Source organism: Pieris rapae, chromosome 20, assembly GCF_905147795.1.
Source record: "Pieris rapae chromosome 20, ilPieRapa1.1, whole genome shotgun sequence".
In the NCBI taxonomy this organism is placed as follows: Eukaryota; Metazoa; Arthropoda; class Insecta; order Lepidoptera; family Pieridae; genus Pieris; species Pieris rapae.
The window spans coordinates 7,194,247-7,215,686 of record NC_059528.1 but is presented as its reverse complement, the minus strand read 5'-3'; the positions used below and the strand labels follow the sequence as shown (position 1 = coordinate 7,215,686).

At 32.3% G+C, this 21,440-nt stretch overlaps 4 protein-coding genes across 5 annotated transcripts; 2 read left to right on the top strand and 2 right to left on the bottom strand.

Moving 5' to 3' along the window:
* The first annotated feature begins 692 nt into the window (after window positions 1-692).
* Window positions 693-10,452, top strand: LOC111002035 (disintegrin and metalloproteinase domain-containing protein 10-like). Its single transcript, XM_045632601.1, has 14 exons — window positions 693-865; window positions 1,911-2,099; window positions 2,323-2,435; window positions 3,047-3,169; window positions 3,776-3,890; window positions 4,558-4,753; window positions 5,563-5,726; window positions 6,880-7,077; window positions 7,536-7,644; window positions 8,368-8,479; window positions 8,690-8,839; window positions 9,542-9,695; window positions 10,015-10,187; window positions 10,345-10,452. The coding sequence occupies exons 1-14, from the start codon at window positions 703-705 to the stop codon at window positions 10,450-10,452; spliced, it is 2,067 nt and encodes a 688-aa protein (XP_045488557.1). The 5' UTR covers window positions 693-702.
* LOC111002033 lies at window positions 10,400-17,744 on the bottom strand. The gene is made up of 10 exons (XM_022272125.2): window positions 17,556-17,744; window positions 17,178-17,483; window positions 16,714-16,830; window positions 16,434-16,551; window positions 15,935-16,144; window positions 15,602-15,674; window positions 13,812-13,979; window positions 13,175-13,341; window positions 12,026-12,208; window positions 10,400-11,471 (listed from the first exon to the last, which is right to left on the bottom strand). The coding sequence occupies exons 1-10, from the start codon at window positions 17,694-17,696 to the stop codon at window positions 11,248-11,250; spliced, it is 1,707 nt and encodes a 568-aa protein (XP_022127817.1). The 5' UTR covers window positions 17,697-17,744; the 3' UTR covers window positions 10,400-11,247.
* A 159-nt stretch (window positions 17,745-17,903) lies between these two features.
* Window positions 17,904-18,326, top strand: LOC111002032 (splicing factor 3B subunit 5). Its single transcript, XM_022272124.2, has one exon. It carries the CDS (start codon window positions 18,053-18,055, stop codon window positions 18,308-18,310), a length of 258 nt encoding a protein of 85 aa, XP_022127816.1. The 5' UTR covers window positions 17,904-18,052; the 3' UTR covers window positions 18,311-18,326.
* A 250-nt stretch (window positions 18,327-18,576) lies between these two features.
* LOC111002031 (exosome complex component MTR3) lies at window positions 18,577-19,835 on the bottom strand. 2 transcript variants are annotated; one of them, XM_022272121.2, is made up of 4 exons: window positions 19,576-19,835; window positions 19,384-19,504; window positions 19,140-19,299; window positions 18,577-19,067 (listed from the first exon to the last, which is right to left on the bottom strand). In XM_022272121.2, the coding sequence occupies exons 1-4, from the start codon at window positions 19,745-19,747 to the stop codon at window positions 18,585-18,587; spliced, it is 936 nt and encodes a 311-aa protein (XP_022127813.2). In that variant the 5' UTR covers window positions 19,748-19,835; the 3' UTR covers window positions 18,577-18,584. The 2 variants fall into 2 exon arrangements, with proteins under 2 accessions (XP_022127813.2, XP_022127814.2); XM_022272122.2 differs by having other exon boundaries at window positions 19,585-19,835.
* Between the last annotated feature and the right edge of the window lie 1,605 nt (window positions 19,836-21,440).

The window sequence follows — 21,440 nt, the reverse complement described above, 5'->3', positions numbered from 1 at the left end:
AAGGGACATAGGGACAGACAAAGCGACTTTGTTTTATACTATGTAGTGATAAACGCGTGTAATTTTGTAATTAGGTAGTCTAACGTTAATCAACGTAAATAGAAAGTTGATGAACTATTTTTATTTGGATTTGCTGTTTTTTAAATGTAAAACGCTATGATTAAGATTTAGATTATACTATAAGGTAAAATCAATTAATAAAAACTGTATTTTGATTACAGTAAAAATCTTATTAATGTTATATAACTATATTAAAAACATGAAAAAGAGTTTTCTGGTTTTTACACCTAATTTATAAACATTTTAAGAATTAATAGGTATTGTAAAATATTATTTCGGCTAGAGGTGATGAGAACTTGTGGTTGGTTAGAAGGCATCGTCCTCATGAAATGACCTCTGTCATAGACAGAAACCGGTGGAAACAGAGAGTCCGTTCCAGATGCTTCTTTGCTAATCACGACGCCCAGACATGAGCTGCCGATTGAAGAGCGAGAATTTTGAATTAAGACGAATTACGATTCTCGCATTTACGCTCTTGCCTATATATTCAAAATTTGCCAGCGTGTCTTAGGCATAGACAACTGAAATTATATAGGAACAGATGCAGAGTGTATTCGAACTATATTTTATCTGTATTGTTTATTCTTCTTTCACTATCGTTATTGACAGGCTTATGTCAATAAACAGCATTTCTTAAGAACAATGTCGAAAATATCTTGGCTTCTATATCTAAATCTAGTGGTGATACAGGCTATAGATGTACAAAAAACGTCTGGAGGGATATGCAAGGACCACGGGTATGAAATTGTTAACGCCAGGTTCGGGAAGGAATCTCACACACTCTGCTTGAAATGGCAACTCATAGGTATTGATTTGATACTTAAGTCGACTCTCGCATCTACAATGAACCAGCTAGGTTACTTCATTTCACTTAGTTAGAACGTGTTATTAACATGTTGACAAAATGAATTGGTTGCTGATCTAATTTCAGATATTTTTGTTTATTTTTTACGTTTTGTAACCACGCTGTGGTCATTAGGAACGTTTTGGGTGCGTTAGAATAATTTGTTGTAATTTCAAAGAGATTGTTAAAAACACACTTTGTTTAACAAAAAAAAATTCTTATGGCCGATCTAAGAACTAATGGACTCAGTGTTATGCCACTGAAGACTTGACGTCGACTTTTGGGACACCCTGTATAATAATACGTCAACTAGTGCGTTGTTGTGCAGCGTTGCCAAAAATGTTAAGCGCCATGCCACGTGTTGCGTTTCAAATATTGAGAAATGAATGCTTAGCATAATAATATAATTTATTCCAATTAGATAACGCAGATTAGATTGTAAGTACAACTATTAATAACTTAAAACAAAACTAGTAGACACCAAAACAGTTCGTACTGTTAAGAAAATTAATTTACTACACTATGCGTTAATAATTGACTTTGGCGCCCTCTATTAACAAACTCTGTAAAACCCATTAATTGATGTTCTTGAATATCCATGTCGCACATGAGTAGTTCTATGATGTATCAAGAGAATGCTTGATGACATTTTTTGCTCATGAAGAGATAAACACTAAAATTGTAAGCTATTTTGAAAGTCAATTCGAAATATAAAAATGGTATCGAAAAATTTTGTCATCGTTTTATCGTTTTTTTTTTCTTTTCTCTAGAATGCATGAATAATCAAATCAAATTCTATCAAAAAAACACTTTATGGCCGTCAGGAGAACTGTGAAAGAAAACATTGTGAGAACCTAAAAACCTAAAAAGTTGACTGCGTCTGGCACAGGAGGTTGATCACCTACTTGCCTTTTAGATTAATAAATGATCATGAAACAGATGCAGAAATATGAGGCCCCGGCCTAAAAAAAAACTTTTTTAAACAAAAATGTTTTTTGGTTCCTAGATCAGTCTTTGACGTCAGAGGAGTCGGTCCTGCTTCTCGATCCAGACGCAAGCCTGAAAACACCAGATAAACACTACCGACTGAGTGAGATCACCATGGCATATGGTTTTCCGGTTGAGGATCCGGAGTCAGGTTCTGCTGAAGGTTACATTGGAGAGGATCATCAGTTTTATGGTGTTTTACATATAGGTATAACCCCTTCTATATACTACTTTTCTTTACTACTAAAAACATTGCAGTTGACCCGTCTTCGTAACAATTTAATAAGAAACAAATAACATTAAAACTTATTTAAGTTATATAACCTAACTTAATCTAATACATCATAAGGCCCGTGCTGATCAGCTTATTCTGTGACAGATAGGCCTCTTCCAGCTTAATAGGCATTTTTGTAATTATATTGTTATACCAGGAAATAGAACCCTGTACGCTGACCCCTACGGGCGCGATGACCCCAAGAAGCAGTTTGGGGCTTATGAAAATGACTTTATGCAGGCCCCACGGCACGTGCGTAGCGAAACTCAGGTATGCCGTTTCAGAGCTCTTGATATCAATTAGTATCTCAGTCAACTATCATAGAATGTTCTGGTAAAAGTAGATTTTGATTTGAAGATGTTCATGAATACTTTGTGAATTTAGTAACCACAAATTACGATGCGGGCGGGGATTGAATTATGCGTTATTGTTAATATTATTTTCGACTTTACATAACACAAATGGCAAATTTTAAGAAGTATTAAGTACCTGGGACCTGGGTGGATATGGGAACGTTACGGTGCGTTACATGGGGGGAGGGTCAAGAATCTTCAGAAATTGTGTGACGAAATACTTGAAAGCTCCCCTAGAATAAAAAACGGCCTTTACCGGGTAGGCAGCTGCAGTGAGCTTCCGTCCTGCCCTTCCTTTACATTATGTTATCTAAATGAATAAATGATTTGAAATTTGAATAAGGTTTGCAATTCCCCTACCTATGATTCAATATTTGCTTAGACTACATTACAATATGAGCATGTAATCAAAATTGTGTGAAGGAAACTAATAAATTTCTTTATTTAAGAAAATTGAGTTTAATTATCAACACGCCCTTACACTAAAACTCATCAGTTCAAATACTAACAATAATGTTAATATTTCAGCAAGATTCAGGTTTCAGCTATTTGATGAAGTTTGGTTATAATGTGATGGAGAAGAAAACCGGAGTGGCACGAGCAAGAATCTGTGAATTGCTTCTCTTGGCGGATAAAGAGTTCTATGAAAAAGTAATGCTATTGATAATTGTAAATCCCCTGAAGCTTGATGTAAATTTGAATTTCACGTTTCACGAATGACACGTTTCTGCATCTACTGTAATTAAACTTTTAAAACACGCTTATTCCTTTGCCTGGCACGTCTATTGAATTAAACACTCGGACTCCAAGCGAAATTGGAGAATCATAACAGAATAACGATTATATGCATAACGTATTACAAACAATTTGTATAACTCAAAACATGGTTTATAAAAAAAGTGACGGAAAGTGAATAAAAGTTTTTGAGTTTTATAGTTTAATTTTGGTTTGTATTAACTATGAAGTGGTGCAACTTTTTCGTTAACACTTTTACGAGAAACATCAGAAAGAAGAAACGATTATTTGATTAAGGCACACACACATATAAAAAATAAATACAAACACAATCGCTTTAATCAAAAATGGGCCTAACCTGATGACATTTCATACACTGAAATAAACACTATTTTTAAAAATCATCTACAATTTTTTTTTAATTTAAATAAATTGCAGATCACATTCTTAGAAATGACATAAGAACGTCATGTTAACATTCACCTCCGTAATAGCTTGTGTTAATAAGAGTATTTTTCATAGGACGCAAACTCAAGTCTCAAACACGCCATACGCAGAATGATGCATGCAGTCGCTCAAGCAGATATAATATTCCGAAATGCCGACTTTAATGAAGATGGTATACCAGATAATATAGGTAATAGTTATTTATTAATTAAAGTTTACCACATCATACGCACTATATCTACGGTTTGTCCAAAGTTTATCGTATAACACTTAAATGGTACATGAAAGGAAAATACTAGTACTTTTTGCTTATTATTAGGAAAACTTACCAGCAAAACAGCGGACTAGGTATAAATTTTTTAGCCCACTATTAAATACATCCAGCTCTGGATAAGTACTGTTAAATCCGTTATAATTACGATATATTCGAGCGGTGTCTGTACTCCCAGGTTAGTTTTTGCAGATGAAATTTCGAAAACCCTTTGATTTTAACCTTAGGCATGACAATTTTAATGTCTTATTCTGTATTTGAATTAACAATTACATAAGAACACTGGCAAGGGTAGGTCCCTTGCCAGTGTATATCGTACAGTGACGTCACATTAGATTTCTTAAGCCTATGAAACGGGTAAAAACGGGTGCCTATGAAAAAATCCAGTAATAATATAAGCTAGATGTTAAATAAATGATCTGAGAATGCTTTCAATGAGTTGCGAATGGATCTCATAAATACTTTAAACAAATTCCATTCACTTAAAACAAGTCATCGTATATATTTAAACCACGCCGTTATAATATTAATAACCATATATTGGAATCTTTTGTTAGATAATATGCTTGCAATTGTGTGATTACAGGTTTTTCCGTAAAGTACATCCTGTTGCTTACATCGGATGAGACAAATACGCAAGTTTTTGGTGATTTACTTCGAAATCGGTCGATTGACGGCAGGGCCTACTTGATGCAATTTGCAAGGCTTCGTCGTCTTTCTGAAGTGTGCCTTGGAGTTGCGTTTTCGGGACATGCTTTTCATAATAGGACATTGGGACTAAGGTACAAATTAAAAGTAGTCTAGAAGCGGTTTATTGGGTCAAAATATGGTACAAAAATTGTATGGTGGTACCATCTTAAGGTCGCATATTCTGGCGTGCGAATTTGTCTTTATAGATAGAGTAGAAGATACAATTACATAATGAGTCATATTATAATGTTTAAAGAACTTTATTTTTCATTACAAAAATGTATTTATCATGAGAAACTTAATACATATAAACGAACGAGAAAATGCACACCGTCACAAAAAACCGACTGAAACTGACACCCGGGGAATACACACAGTAATTTAAAATAAAAAAATGCCTATTTCTTTAATTACGTAGAAATATTTTTGTGATATTTAAATAATAAAGATTATTATGCAAAATATTTAAATTAAAATAATAATAATAGATAATGCGTTATAAATCTATTAAATACCTTTTTTCTGATGTTAGTGTCGTTTTTCTTCAAACGTAGAATAAGGCGTGTTTTTTGAAGTGAACTTAAGGCACATGAGGGTAATTTTTTTAACCGATGAAACGCCACGAAAACTTGCAGAAAAGGGAGAGAGCGATTGAGAGAGAGTGAAAAGAGATATATTGGTTTAGTAGTTACATAATAGAACTTTAGACGGCAATTCTGTCGCATAACGTCTTGCATTTTTTCTGGCATTTTTTATTTATTTATATTATCATACATGTAGTAATCATATACTGGTATTACATCATCTATTGGGGCTTTCACCTTATTAATAATTAACTTACAAAGAAGTTTCACTTTTGGCATGTGTACTTTGTACGCAGACTTTTTTTTAATTGTTTCAGTTTCACGTCCCTGGGCGGCGGCATGGGTGGGGCAGCGGGTGGCTTATGCGATCGGCGAGCTTCCGGTCGTTCGTTTAATACACTTGCGTTGGCGCATGGCACGTCAGACGAGAACGAACGAGTGCCTGAGAGGGTCGCTGCGTCTACGCTGGCACATGAGATGGGTGAATCTTATCTAGATAATATAATAAGATTTATCTACTGCAAGACTAGAGATCCCTGCTGCACACCTAGAGTTGGTGGAACACTTGCATCTGAGGGAGCGTATTTATAATTGAATTCATTGCCTTATAGAATTTAAGATTTATTTATTTATGAAGTCTACAACATCATACATATAACGAAATCTACTGATTATTATCTAATGTTTATTAAGAGGCCCAGAGCGTCAAAATCAAATAAATGTAAATTTTCGCCCGCCTTAGATTTTTCTTGTTAATTATTTTTTATTAATGTGTAAGGAACTTTATTTCTCATTACTAAAATATATTTTAATTACATGAGAAACTTAATACGTGTATACGACCGAGATACACGTCGCTATTAGCGGTCTCAATTTTAGTCAAGTGTCTTCACTCTAACATGTATCTTTAATGCCTTTTTGAATTTGTTAAACGCGCTAATATTGCGAATTTTAGGTGGTAATTGATTAAATTATTGCATACCCTCATACCTAATAGACTTCTTAAAATAATTTGTACGCGGCTTCGGCAAGATAAGCAAATCGCAGGACGAATATTGCGTTGCGTATACTATGGAGAGAGCTACTAAAATTTTTTTTTGTTTTTTTTTATTACTAGGTGTATTGTTGGCATGTTAGTTAGGCACGACATTCTCTTTCAAAACTATAATACCAAAACACTAGGGTTGCATGGGAGCAGTGGCGTGCCACCCTTGTTTCTACATTGTCATGTCCTAGATTATTATTACAATCCAACATTAGACTTGTATAAGATGATAGGGGGAAGAGGAGAGGATACAGGAGAGAAATACATTTTCAGCAATTTCGCTCTTTGGCGGACTCTAGCTGGTCTCCGGCTATCGGAGCTGTTTTAATATCGAAGTGAGAGACAAGTGAGAGGGGAGAGTCATTGGCGAAATTTGGTGTAGATCTGTAAAACATCAAAATGTTTGAGCCGCTAAATTTGCCGCCCCAAACATGTGCCGCCCTGCAGCCTATTCAACGTCCTGGTAAATCAGCCACTGATGGTAGAGCTTAACACATGGAAAGAAGACTTACTAGACTTCTTCTTCTGGTCACGTAATAGAGAACTAGGCTTATACCTACTGTATGGTTTAAAAATGTAGTTTTTTCAGGACATAGTTTTGGTGCGCATCATGACGATAACTTTCCAAATCCGGAATGTAAGGGCTATCTAATGGGGTCTCAATCGTCCACTACACAAACAGCCCATAGTCTCGAGTTCTCCCTGTGCAGTAAACGACTCATCGCCGCTACTTTGAGCAGCATGAGCTATTGTCTTGCGGTGACTGAAAGACCATATTGTGGAAATGGTATGTCCAAAATGGTTATGATGAAGTGTTTTTGTTATAGATGGACCATTAGACCACAGCAGACAAGATTGACTTCACCGTTTAGCCAACCCGTAAAGATAGCGGCTTAATCCCTTGGCATTACTTACAGATGTGGGGTCTCTCTGCGTCTTCTTTTTTACGATGGAGTGTAGAGAGAGAAATTCCACCCGTATCACCTCGACGTCTGTCGTTTCACAACTGAGCGTTTTTAAGGCAGTTTTTGCCGCACTATGTGGAACCAGCTGCCCGTGGTACTATTTTTGAACCAATTCGACTTAGGGTCCTTAGTAAAGAGTGTCCATGGGTAGTATCACTTAATATCAGGTGAACCTCCTGCCCGCTTCTAACCCAGCCGAAATCGTATTCAAGACTGCCGACAGAAATGCAGACTTTCTATTGAAACTTAGGTTTCTGATGTCTAATATATGCTTTTCTAGGTATAGTGGAAAAGGGAGAGGCATGTGACTGTGGTCTTCCATTCTACTGCAAGACTAGAGATCCCTGCTGCACACCTAGAGTTGGTGGAACACTTGCATCTGAGGGAGGGTACTAATAATTGAATTCATTGCCATATAGAATTTAAGATTACCGCATTAGGAGTCCTGTTACATTATTTAAAGAAAACTAAATGCCCTCGACTCATAATAATGGATGTTAATGGTTCGTGGACTCACTCCGTACTTAGACTCTCATTAGGTCCTGGCTAACTAAATGCAAAATCATTTATTCATTTTGGTATACTTATGAACGTCAAAGAAATACATATGCTTCGAATTTTACATTTACTACCAGCTCTCAAAGCAAGGGTGTAGAAGGGACGAGAAGAACTAGCTACTATTGATCAGTAAAAACAATAATTATGCACTTTAAAAAAAAGTAGAAATTTGATTGCTAGTTTAAAGACAGCACAGAAAACACAATTATGAGTAATAACATGATTAAATACTACTTTCTATTTATGAATAATTGATATTTGTACATTTATACACTTTATATTTATTACTTTCTATATATTTACATAAAAATCTAAAATATGGTCTAAACACAAACATTTAACACTTAAAGGACGGGGGACTTTAGGGGGAAGAACGTCATAGGTTAGTTTAGGACAGTTAAATAGTATGTGAGATTCAGTGCCTTCATCCAAGCCACACTCACAAATAGAGTGATCCCTTATCCGGAGTTTGGCTTAATGAACAGGAGTGCAAGCATGACCAAGAGGCAGACGTGAGATTGTGGATGTAATCCAATGGAGACAATTAATTACAGTGCTCTTCACAAGGAAGGTTGCACAGTAGCGCCACGAGCAAACTGCCACCCGTCTCAGGGCCTCTGTTGTAACGCAGACTGTCAATATGCTAACCTTACAAAGAGTGGCATCGTAAGTATACTTACAAATGTAATGATTATGTGTTTGTAACTTTGTTGGAAGCCCAATGTTTTTGAAGTTTGGATAAACACACCCCTCCTTTTCACGAAAAATCAGTCTTGTCGTTATTATCGCTCTTATTAACACAAAAAAAAGATGAAAGTGCATTAAGGCTAATTTACTTTTTAGTATAATATAGAGTTCTATAAAGGGTTTTTGTAGGATTGTACGCGTCAAATGGAAACCTGTACATGCCCCGACCTTAAGAATTGTAGATGTGGTCTAGGTGGACGCTGTTTACCAGATAGAAGTTGTCAAGCTGCAGAATGCGCTGTTCTCGGACTAAGAGAGTGTTCCTGTAAGATCTCACCCGTAAGTTTATATTTACGATTAATCTCGTCTGTGCGGAACGAACAGTATTAATCTAGTCTGTGCAGTACGTGTTCTGAGATAACTATATCAACGCTAATCATTTATTTATAGAGCACAATATACATAAAAGAAACCTTACATTAATAATAAGAATGTATGGCACAGAAACATTACAAAAAACATCAATTATTTTTTTATGAAATAATTTAAGTATTTGTTCTGTTAATAATATCATTAGAATTATATTACTTGACGAAACCACCATGCGCAGGTTCGGTTTCCGCACAGACTATAACAAATGATAGCGTTTTTCCTCTGTCAACGTCAAAAGCATCTCTAATAAATTGACGCGAAACATTTCGCATTTCCGTTTGACAAATCACAATGACACGAATCAAATGAAATGATGGCGTTTTATTTACATCAAAAGGGATAGTTCTCTTCAATAAAATGTCAGAGGCTCTTTTATCTCTACCTTTTAATAAATTTAAGAAATTATAGTCGCAGTATTTTTTTCTTTGGTACTGATTCAAGTTTTATTTTTCTTTATAAATAAGATTAGGTTAGGTAGGATCTAACCCAAGGACCAGACTGCTCCGTCCTTCATAACCTTTTTATATTATTGTTTTATAAGAATTTCGTAAGTATTATTAGATTAAAAGTATTCAGTTTAGATTCATAATGTGTAAGCTTTATTTCCAGGGTGGTACTCTAGGTAAAATGAAAATGTGTGGAGTCTGTTGTCGGATACAATATGAGTCGGCTCTGTGGTGCGTCGGCGCAGAAACTGCCGCTAAATATGCATTTGAACTAAATTTGTTACCAGTTGATTGGCCGGATCCTGAATATATAGGACGTGAGTTATAATTAATGGAAATTACTTGCTTTTTATTGTAATCCAAAGAAAATACATTATAATATGTAACTGGGTTTTATCTGTATATACTGTAAATCAGTGTGATCTGTGACGGAATTTCTACGTCACTCGTACCAGATATATCTTACGTAGACGTTACTTATAATTATTCGCTTTCCAATAGTTATCTAATGTTTTAAAAATAGATATAGTGTACCTAATTTAGTGTAACCCTATTTGGTTTTTATTTTATTTTATTATTATTCTCAACCGATTATATATCTATATATAATCATAAATTTGCTGTTTTAATTTTCAGCAAATGTCACTGTAAAAATTGGCAACACAACTCTATGGACGTATGCGACGATACGCGCTTGGCCACCTGGCGATGTGTGCGTGATAAGGAACACTGTGGGCATGTGTTCGCCTCGTGGCTTGTGCAAGAGTGTCAAAATGTTGCCATCTTCCAATATTTACCCCGATATGTTGGTAATATATAGAACCTTTTTATTAATGTTATTCTGAAATATTCTGGACAAATATTACTTTATTAAATTAAAAATATTACTTAGTACCAATACCCACAGCTGGGGCCATTGGTTAAGATTTGACAGTGATAATTTTTTAAATAGACATTTTTTTTCAGACTGTAAAAATACTCCGACAATCTTCAAGTGAAGGGATTAAATTAAAGCCAAGAGTAACACTAACAATTTTATTTATCAGTTTAAATATATTTAATTACACATGTTAAGCCAATTTTTATTATATTCCAAAGTATACTTTTTGTATTTCGGCTCGTTTATTTGTTTAGAGTGTAAAAAGGACAAAGTCAATAGTTTTGATGATATAACATCTTGACTACATATTGCAAATTATATTTATCATGTGACAATCCCTATTTGTTTTGAAAATGTAATTTATCCTATGTCAGTCGATGTAGATGGAGATTGTTAATAGTGGAAGAATTTTTGAAATCGGTCCAGTAGTTTTTGTATGAAAACAGTACAAACATACATACAGAAACAATACGTTTCTTCTTTATAAAATAAGTATAGTTAGTGTAGATCTAAGATAAAACTCAGATACTATCAGAAAACATCAGCCCTTTTAACGTTGGTTGCTTACCAGAATACAAAATTTGCACTATAACGAAACATGTTATGTGGTGAATGAAACGCAGCACTGTACTCTGCAGTCTGTTGAAGTCACTATGAAGTATGAACTTGACAATAATAGCGCAAAACAGCGCCTGACAGTGCCATAGACAATCAGACTCTATGGTTTGTACCACAGATTTTGTAAGTTTTTACAGATATAGATACCTACTATATTGTCATAAATAGTATGCAGTTTGAATTGACTTATAGAAAACTATTCTAGTTTGTAGATAAAAAATAAATTTTCAAAACAGTAACATTTGTAACATCGGTTTTTGTATAAAAATTATCATTTTTCATAGCGTGTTCGCGGTTCGATTTTGAATGAAACAATAATGATTCATGATTTTTATAGACAAACATATCAGTATAGATATATTTTCATAAACTTAAGGTTGACTCTCACACAGCTTTTCAAGCATTTTGAAATAACAATATTTAATGTCAAACTCCATGTCATACCAATAATTGACGGCTATGCATCCGTGACTCTGCGAAACGTGGTGGAACCATAGACTAGGCAGATACAGGCAATCGCCTTTATTTATGCGAATTGTGTATCTATGCGCTTTTGAAAATTGAGGGTAGTTCAAAAAGTCCGGCTTGAGAGGATCTGAAACATAACAATTTTAAGTTTTATTTTCTATATTATTATAGTATAAAATATTATGTACAATGCCAACAATTTAAAAAATACATAAGGTTTAATAATTATTAAGCACAACTAATAAAATAATACTTGTTAATATTGCTGGAAAAACCTCTCTCATACAAATCAATAAAGTACAAATTTTCATGCCGATATTTGATATGAACTAAATAATAATATTAAAAAAAACAAATTCAGCAGAACCTTTAAGGTATCAGTTTCGGCTCGTTAAAAATTATACTCATTTGGAATATATTAAAACATATGGCTAATAGGAAATATTCTATTGAATATTACAACAATAGAACATAACAAAATTGTAAGCTTTAGATTTCATACCCTTTATTAAAAAAAATGTCAAACAAAATATAACTGTTAAGTTTTTTTTTCTTTAAATATTATGTATTTGTGAAATAGGTACCACTCCTTATATAGGTGATTGGTAGTATGTAGAAAATTATGAAATTGGCTTTTATTAAGCAACAAAAAGTTAAAACTAGTCTAGTGAATAAACTTACCTATACAAATCCAAGGTAGTTCAGCACTATCTATCATTTCAATATCCCATCCTTCATTATATTTGAACATTGCCTGTTTATACTTCTTATATGGTACATAAGGCAAGTCAGTGGGCGGAATTAATATGAAGTCTTTGTACCCATCAATAACACAGTATATGTTTTCATAGGGGTCTTTGTGCACTGAAATAATTTATATTATGATTAATCAAATACATCAGCAACTTCTTGACAATACGAAACTATACTTTGATATTATTCCACAGAATTCTGACATTTTTTAAGTGTTGCTATTAATAAAGTTATCCACCGAAAATAGGACCAGTTTGACCCATTTATTTATTTATTTATTTATTTCCTTATTTCCTATTTTTACAGTAACTTAATACTAATACAATAGAAAAGTAACCTAAAAACATTACAAACAAAAACACAACAAGTAAAAACTTAAAACCTAAGCCATTTTATAACTAATTATAAATAATGCAATTCTTGTGAATTCAGTCAGTGTGCAACTGAATATCTCAAACGCAATAATATTTAGGGTGCGCAAGACACTCGTAAATGGTGCTTCTTTGCAATTGCTTCAATGCTTTGGTGTGGATTTTTGGCACACGCAGCCCCAGTCTCTCCAACATATTTTATTTATAGAATGTTTTAACTACAAAGAGGTAAACCTAAATATTTGTTTACCTAAACAAAAATAACAAATATTTCAAAATCAGAAACAATATACTGAATGAATTTTTTTTAAATTACTTTATTTTATTCTTTAGCTTGCAACACTACATACTAATTCCAACCAAACCTTTTTAATATATTAGTTATGTTCACTTATGCGTTTTTTACTCGCCATTAAACCACTATTAATGTGGTGCACTACACTTAATAAAATGGATACATTTACTAACAAATAAAATGTGTGTATAGACTCAGATGTTCATACTTGTATTGAAATTGAAAAATGTGCCCAGCAAAAAAGGTTTGCAATCTCTAACATGTCAAAAAATTATAGCTGTCAGAATTCTACGGAATTAAATATCTGAGTATAGGAAGGCTGAGAAGGGAATGTCTATGTTAAGGAGGTTTTGAAAAAAATTGAGATAAACAAATAAATATATCAACTACTCATTATTTTTCACTACTTACTTGAGGTTATGGCCCTTGAGTCACCCATCCAAAAATTGACAGCATCAGGCTTCTTATTAAATGCTTTACTCGCAAAATCTATTTCATGCTCTACATCTGATAACAATTCTTTGAAGTCTTCAGTTAAGTTAGAATTCTGTCTCTGAATGTAGGGTATGTAATTTTCTCTGAAATATTAATAAAAAAAAATTCACATATTGATAACAGTTTGAGACCAAATCTTTGTTTTTTTTATACATCTGAAAAAATCTAACTATGTTTTCACATAGCAGGCCATGGAAATTATTAATCTCCCATATGAGAATAATCTATCATAATATGTATGTATTGTGTAGTGATTATAACACTTTTTCATTAGAAAAGAAAAATAGAGCTTAAACCATCCCATTATAAATAATGACAAATGCACTCATATAAATGCAGTCAGTCTTTACGGCAACATTATAAACCGTGTGCAATGCATTAAAAAGTGGTGGATCTCTGAGCCTAGGAAGTGTATTTAGAAATTAGTTGATTTTAATATATCTGTGCCCAACAAGCTGCTGAGATAATTATTAACAAATATTTAAAATGGCAGTCTGTGTAATCTGAATTAAAAACAAATTCCTTTTTCAAATTATTACCTTTTAATGTATACCTTTTATTTTCAAGCATATCTAAAAAGGATGACATAGTAGTTTGGACTTCACATGGCATCACAAAGCATTCAATACCATTTTTATCTTTTGTTATACCATCTGCATATCCATTTGGTGTGATAGCTAGAGTTATTTCTTTGTTTGGAATAACTTGCCTGAAAATTGTAATTGAAGTATTTATACATTTGTTTCATTAAGTCTTTTTTAATCATTTCAGATATTCACATGCTTACAACAGGTACAAAGAGAAGTAAACAGACCTTATATTAATTTTAAGAATATACAAAATATTTTTTTATTTACAATGTTTATTATAAAAACACATCCTAACCAATATTTCAAGAAATATTTTTGCAGTAGTTTCGCCTTCCCTTAATTTTTTTGTTAATGAAGGTTTATATTTTTATATTTTCAGTATCTATTGTTCAAACCAAACTGAATAAGACATTCCTTATATCTAATAAGCAATACATTTTGAAACATTTACATTTGTAACATACCTAAAATACTGAGAGTTCCACTTATGTGTAGCAGACCATTTTAAACATCCACCTCTTATAATTACAGGTATATTTTTGGACACATAGTCTCTGTGAAATTGTAATGCATCTAAAGTGGACACTTCATCAATGTGACCATGCAAATATAATTCTGGAATTTTAAATTAACCATATTATAATACATACCAGATTATAAATAGGGAATACTGCCAGTATATTCAGAACCTTGCCTAAAGGGACTCCTTTTAATAATATATTTTAGTTTATATATTGTAAGGTTAGTTTATGTTAAAGTAGTAACAATAATATCACACATTTATTTTAAATTCCTTTAATATTTTGTAATTTTATAAAATATTTACTTTGAATCCAACCATATTACTTATATTTGGTTTCAATTCTGAATCTCATATTAGTGACTGAGTATAATATCACTAACCCTAAAATCAATAACGTTTCTGACATACATAACTAGTTAAATCATTATTAAAGTCTTAACTTTTAATTAAGTAATAAAACAATGTAACCATTTTATATATTAGTTTTAGAGTAGTATAATGCTTTTATTATGTTTTTTTTTTGCTTATGAAATTTTATTCTTCTGAAAACAAAACTACAACTCTCCTAATAATCACTAAAATGTCCTGCTTTAAGTGGTTATGGATTATTGGTTTCTGTAAACACTTAAGATTAAGAAGTTATACCTGATGTTTCTTCGTGAAAAATATTGAGTGCTTCTTCAAGAATATAAGACATTCTTAATGCTAAAATTTTATTTCATTGAGTTCGGTTATTGCATAACTCGCCTACAAATTATTTCAGGTTGGAACTGGTAATTGGTAAACACACGAATTAGCTTATAAAAACAATAAACAAATGTGTCAGCAACAACCTGAACCGACTATATACAATCAAGACAATAGACAATCAGTGCCAACTGACAAAGTTAATAACTTATGACACCTGTAGCACGAAGAGCTAGTTATAAAAAAAAAAAAAACCACACGCCAACTTACACATGACAACCTATAATTTATTCACGGAAATTATGAACAGCCTCTTACGATACTGATAATAATATTAAGAATAACTTTTAGAATACTGCTTCGTTTCTTTTATTTTTATCAAAATAATACAATGTAAAAAATTTTGATGTAACAAATAATTAAAATTGTTCCAAATCTAGATCCCTTCAAATATATTTAATTGGCATGGGTTTTTTTAGTATGCCCTTTATTGGAGCGCTTTGTGTGGAATTTCCCTTTGATTCCATTGGTGGTATTGGAGCTTTATCGATATCTTCAGAGCGATTACGCCAGAACGCTCTTGGCATGAAGGTATAGCTGGCATCCACCGCGGTTACTAAAAAAGATGTTTTACATATTTTAAAAAAGTGCTAACGCTTCATCCAAAAATTTAGTTTGTTTTAGATATCATGTGAGCATAATATTCTATTGTTTTTATAGGTAGAACGATCATTTACCCCTCCATTTTAACCAAATTTGTCAATAAATAAAAATTTATATGGGCTATTATAAATATAACAGGAAAGTAAATCAGCAAGAATAGAATCACGTCAGTTATTTGTAGTATACGATTTATACATGTAAAAATATACGTACATTTTGGTTTTTGATTCGAAAACTCAGATATAGAGAGTGCAGAGCGAGCCCGAGGTCCTGGTAACATGTTAAGTGCCAAAAACTCATCAGCGCCATCTCGCGATAAACTAAGTTTATTTTTTTCATGCAATTGACGTAATCGAACAACTTTATCAAAACTTTGCAGGAAAATTCTTGATGTATTATGAATATGGACGTCATCTAATACTCCTGTTAAATAATAATTCCATGTACATAATAATATCGTAAGTTGTAATAAGTAAATAACATTTTGTGGAAATGAGATTAAGAAAAAAAAAACAAAGAACAATACTAGAGCGCGATAAAACTCAAATTCAATATATTATTTGACCAATTGATTAAGTTAATATTAAAATGTATATTTAATGCTAGATAGACAATAATTATTAGGAGTTTAAAACTCGGGATTGTTAATTGGAAATATTAGAACACAACAATTTATATTTAATATTTGTATAGGGGCTTTTAAAACACTTACGTAGTGGTCCACATCTAGCTATAATAATTTCTTTATATCTATGTTTTTTAGTCATTGGGTTACCAGTGAAATTCACGTCCACTAAACTCACAAGGGTACACAAGTCGTCTGCAACAGACTGTAAAAATAATAAATAAATTAAACTTGTATCACGTTTAACCTATGACCGTGTACTTATTTTCATTAAACGATGTGTGATATTTAAAATATAAGTAAATGGTAACATTGATTCATAAAAATAACGAAGGGTAGATAAATATTTTGTTAATAAATTGTATACCTGAACATCTTCAAGAAGATTTTTCTTAGCTATAAGAACTTCCAAGCGACGCAGTGGTCTAGCCCATGATACATCAGATATTTTGTTTTCCGAAACATTGAGTATTCTAAGCGACGCCTAAAAAAATATTATAATACATATCTATAATCCGTTAAAAAAGTGTTTTTCTTTAAATGTGTAAAAGTTATGTAAATAAAAGACAATACTATTGATAAGTACTAAAACATGACGAAATATGAACGCATTGAAGTTCGCTTATAAACTTTTCGTAAATATTCGCAATTAGACGTCGAATAGGAATCGTCGTACCAACTACATCATTTTACCTTTCCACGAGTTAGATTTTCAATTTTATATTAAAAATATAGTACACTTCGGAGGAATTGACCATGAGAGTAGAGAGAATTCACCATTAAATGATTTAGACTTAGACTGCTTTTAAAAATAGTGATAACTAAACTTACACCAATAGAAATCATTGATCTAGGGTCGAAACATAACGGGTCACCGTTTTCTTTATTCTGTTTTTCAATATGAAGTTCTTCTAAATTTTTTAATCCCTCCAAATTCTCTACGACACTTATTTGATTGTTTCCCAAGTATAGTTTTTTTAGCTTCACTAATTTGTCGAGGCCTTCAATCCTGCCTATTTTATTCCATTGTAAATGCAAATGTGTTAAATTAAACATAGCTTCAACATTTTTTATTTGTGTAATATAATTGTTATGATAGTAGGCATAGATTATATGAGTTGGATTTTTCGGAAGAGGCTAAAATAATAATTGTTAGCGATATAAAATATTTAAAGATCTTCTTCCAAAAGTAATTTAAAAATAACTTACAATTTCGGAAATATTCTTCTCGTGCAAAAATAAATGAGTTATTTTTTGTCCAAACAGTTTCTTTTGAGTAATTTTTTTTGCTTGTTTCCGCAGTGAAAGGTTATTTTCTTTTAAATCGATATATTTTTCTTTACTATTCATAATTATAAAGTTGTAAAACCACGATTTGCTGGTCCATCGATTAATTAAAAAACTGCTTCAAAAACACCGCGATAACTCTCGTAACTATGGAGATAAATTACCTATATAGACTTATAAGTAACCACAGAAATACACCTTAAAATGACATTAGGCCTTGAAATTACCCGACAACTGTCAAATATCAATAGATGTTAAAATCTGTCAACTGTCTAGGGTAAAATTATCAGTTAGATTATTAGATATTCAAGTAAATAATGCTGAATTATTAAGAGAGTAAGTGTATTCAAATTTCAAAACGTAATTCGCCATACGATTGAAATATATTTAACCTAACTCTGTCTGTAATATTGTTAAACATGGGAGAAAGGTACAACATTCATAGCCAGCTCGAACATCTACAAAGCAAATATATCGGCACAGGACATGCCGACACCACGAAGTATGAATGGCTGACAAATCAACACCGAGACTCATGCTGCAGTTATATGGGACATCCAGATTTATTAAGCTACTTTGCTATTGTTGAAAATGAATCAAAAGCACGCGTAAAGTTTAATTTAATGGAGAGAATGTTACAACCTTGTGGACCACCACCAGAAAAACCAGAGGATTAAATGTTCCTTTTAATTATGTACTGAATTTTAATTTCTGGCTTTTTTATAAAATTTCGATTTAACTAATAAATTTTTCATAATATCATGTTTGCTTTTTTCATTATATATTGTAGTTTCAATTGGCAAATTGCCTGAAATAAGGAATGGTGCAAATGCCAAGCAAATGATTTAAATTTCATTGCTATTATAATCTTATATTAAAACATTTCACTTAAAATTGAATTGCAATGTTTGTTGTTTATAAATTAACAAGTAATAAAAAAACATTCTGATTTCATCCTGCATTTAATAACTTTCTCCATTCCTCGACTTTGCTTTGAAGCACTTCTTCCCTGAACTTTGCTTCTTCTAATAATATTTTATGCTCATTATGTTGCCTAACAACATTGCTCACCATAATTTTCTTTATTACTGGCATTAATTTATCACACTCTTTTTCTAATATATCCATAACTTTTAATACACATTCAGCATCAACCGAACCAATTTGCCGAAAATCTGTAAATTGTCTTAAATGGTGCATAATACACATTGTTATGATGCCATGGTTTTTCTCTTTATCAGTGTACATTAAAGCTAAATGCTCTTCTGCTTCTGTAGGGTCAATTATAATCTGATCATTGATTATAGCAACTGAACTGGCTGAAACTATATCATACATTGGCACCACTGCATCGGTTAATGCTAATCCTGCAGCATTTATTGCTGCAGATAAGCAACCACCATCATGTTCTAAGATGTAAACAAATATGTCCATCTGAAAGAATTAAAATCTATGTATATTTAGTTTGGATAAGGCACAATCAAGGCTTTAGGTATGATGGATTACCTGAAAATTAGGGAATTTATCTCTCCGGACTACAGTCTCTAAAGCTTTTTTTAGATCAGCTGATAAAGCTCTTTCATCTGTATCTGGAACAAGTTGTCTTCTTTTTCGAGGACAACAGAATGGCGCGAATTTCACTTCACAATAGATTTGGCCAAACCAACTGAAAATTTAATTATGGTAGGCGGTAATTATTTTACTTAATTTGTTTAACACTGTTTTAGATAATACGACAGTCGATACCTACCTATATTCGTTCTGATGACCAGACATTTCTCTAGGATCAAACACGGAACAAATAACCTTTGTTTTGTTAAATTCCACATATGCCGACCCTTTTGCCTGTGATACTACATTTGTTCTAGTAACTGAAAAGTAACATGATGTTTAGTTTTTAATATACAAATTTATAGAAACAAACTATTTGATAAACACGTACAAGACGTACACAAACTTCGTGCTTCATTCAATGCGCGCCCATCCTTCCTTTTACCGTTTTCATCTAGTAAGTCTCTATATAGTTCATCGTAGGTTCGCAGAAAATCTGCAGAAAAGCGTTTATATGAAACACTATCTTCTGGACCATTAAATCGGCGGTAATCAAAAGGCATTTGGAAGATTTCAATTTGAATTTTGTAACAATTTTAGGTTATGATTGAAAGCTGTTTTTGTTGTGACTTCGTATTTCGTAAAAGTCAGTAAAAATAAAATTTTGATCACAGATTACATAATTAAGTAGTTATAGATAAAATATGTGTATGGAAAACTACTTGCATTAATTAGTGAATAACATAGGTATAATACAATATACCTATGTTAATATTTATATTTATTTATCCTTTATCGCCTTATACAAAAACACACATAACAAAAATAAAAAAACAGTTACAAAATTTATAAGGCAAAGGGCGGCCTTATCGCTTACAAGCGATTTCTTCCAGGCAACCCTTATGAGAGACAACGATAAAGAAACACTAATAGAGGGTAGAGTACAAAAAATGAAAAACAATTAACAAAAAAAAACAAAAAAACTTAAAACAAACGTTAACCCATTAAGTGCGTGAGAAGATCCAGACGTCCATCAGGTTCTGGGGAGTAAATAGACTCAAAGTTATCAGCAAATATTTCTGCTATCATTGATGGCTCAACAACAAGTTCATCTGCCTCATTTTTTAAAACCGATGGGATTCCTGTTATAGAGCTGAATTGTTTTACAATTCAACAAGTCAAAAAATAAAATAGTATCCTGAATTTGACTAGCTTAAAGGAGTTCAATTTTCAGGTTTTTCAAAACTGGTTTCGAATAGTTAACATATTCGCTTTAAACTCAATATAATACCTACTACAATATATAACAAACTAGTGTAGTACTATATTTAAAACGTTAATAAATCAAAATAGATATTTAAAGTTATCAATATGATAACATTGTCTAAATCATCAAGATTTTTCCTTCTGCTTCTAAGAGTTCTTGTTTACTGCCCTTGCTAGAACACATCGGGTGGATCAGATCACCTACCTTGAGGCAAAATATACATTGTAAAAATAATTTTATTTTCAATCCTATTTATGTCAAGATTCTTAATCAAATGTATGTTTTCTAGTCGAAATTAATATTCTTTAGTCATAGAACATTAGTGATAGGTTGGGAATGTGTTTTAGTAACATGGCCTGTCCCACGCCAGTAAAGCCATTGCTACCTTGGGACAATTTCTTTTTCTAAAATTTATATGAAAACTAGCGGATCCGACAGACGTTGTCCTGTCTATACGTCTTTAATTTGAAAATTTCAAACTTTTTTAATAAGCTAAAACATTCTGGACCATTTTGATGAAAATTATTATTCAAATGTTATGACAATATCTAACGATCCAGCACATGGTCTACAAAAACACAATGATAACAAAACTTTTTTTTAATTTGATCGCAGCGCTAACTGTCGGGACAGACTAAAATTAAAATTCGAATATTATTTAAAATTTGACAGTGCGATGGTAGCGCCGTCTGTCGGATCCAATGTAAAACATTCCAAAATCAACAACTACTAATTAATAAAAAAAAACATTGTCCAGCGGACAAAATTGTGAATCTAAACCATTCTCGAATCTCCACGAACACACACAAAAAATTTCAACAAAATTGGTCCAGTCGTTTAGGAGGAGTTCAGTCACATACACACGCACACAAGAAATATATATATTAAGATGGTCTCGTAACAAAAAGTTAGGTGTTAATGAGTCACGCTTGTCCAAAAGTGATTTTTTTCTCAAGCTCTTAGTTATTACTGCAAAACTGTCAGACCGA

What these genes read in the sequence shown, in the direction of transcription:
- LOC111002035 (XM_045632601.1), top strand. Translation starts at nt 703, where the DNA reads ATGTCGAAAATATCTTGGCTTCTATATCTAAATCTAGTGGTGATACAG. An exon ending in ACGTGCGTAGCGAAACTCAG is followed by an intron (nt 2,436 to 3,046) that starts GTATGCCGTTTC and finishes TTAATATTTCAG; the next exon opens with CAAGATTCAGGTTTCAGCTA. An exon ending in ATATTTACCCCGATATGTTG is followed by an intron (nt 10,188 to 10,344) that starts GTAATATATAGA and finishes ATTTTTTTTCAG; the next exon opens with ACTGTAAAAATACTCCGACA.
- LOC111002033 (XM_022272125.2), bottom strand. Translation starts at nt 17,696, where the DNA reads ATGAATAGTAAAGAAAAATATATCGATTTAAAAGAAAATAACCTTTCA. An exon ending in AGAAGAATATTTCCGAAATT is followed by an intron (nt 17,484 to 17,555) that starts GTAAGTTATTTT and finishes TTATTATTTTAG; the next exon opens with CCTCTTCCGAAAAATCCAAC. An exon ending in CGCTCTGAAGATATCGATAA is followed by an intron (nt 13,980 to 15,601) that starts AGCTCCAATACC and finishes AAATACTTCAAT; the next exon opens with TACAATTTTCAGGCAAGTTA.
- LOC111002032 (XM_022272124.2), top strand. Translation starts at nt 18,053, where the DNA reads ATGGGAGAAAGGTACAACATTCATAGCCAGCTCGAACATCTACAAAGC.
- LOC111002031 (XM_022272121.2), bottom strand. Translation starts at nt 19,747, where the DNA reads ATGCCTTTTGATTACCGCCGATTTAATGGTCCAGAAGATAGTGTTTCA. An exon ending in ACGAAGTTTGTGTACGTCTT is followed by an intron (nt 19,505 to 19,575) that starts GTACGTGTTTAT and finishes GTTACTTTTCAG; the next exon opens with TTACTAGAACAAATGTAGTA. An exon ending in ATAAATTCCCTAATTTTCAG is followed by an intron (nt 19,068 to 19,139) that starts GTAATCCATCAT and finishes TAATTCTTTCAG; the next exon opens with ATGGACATATTTGTTTACAT.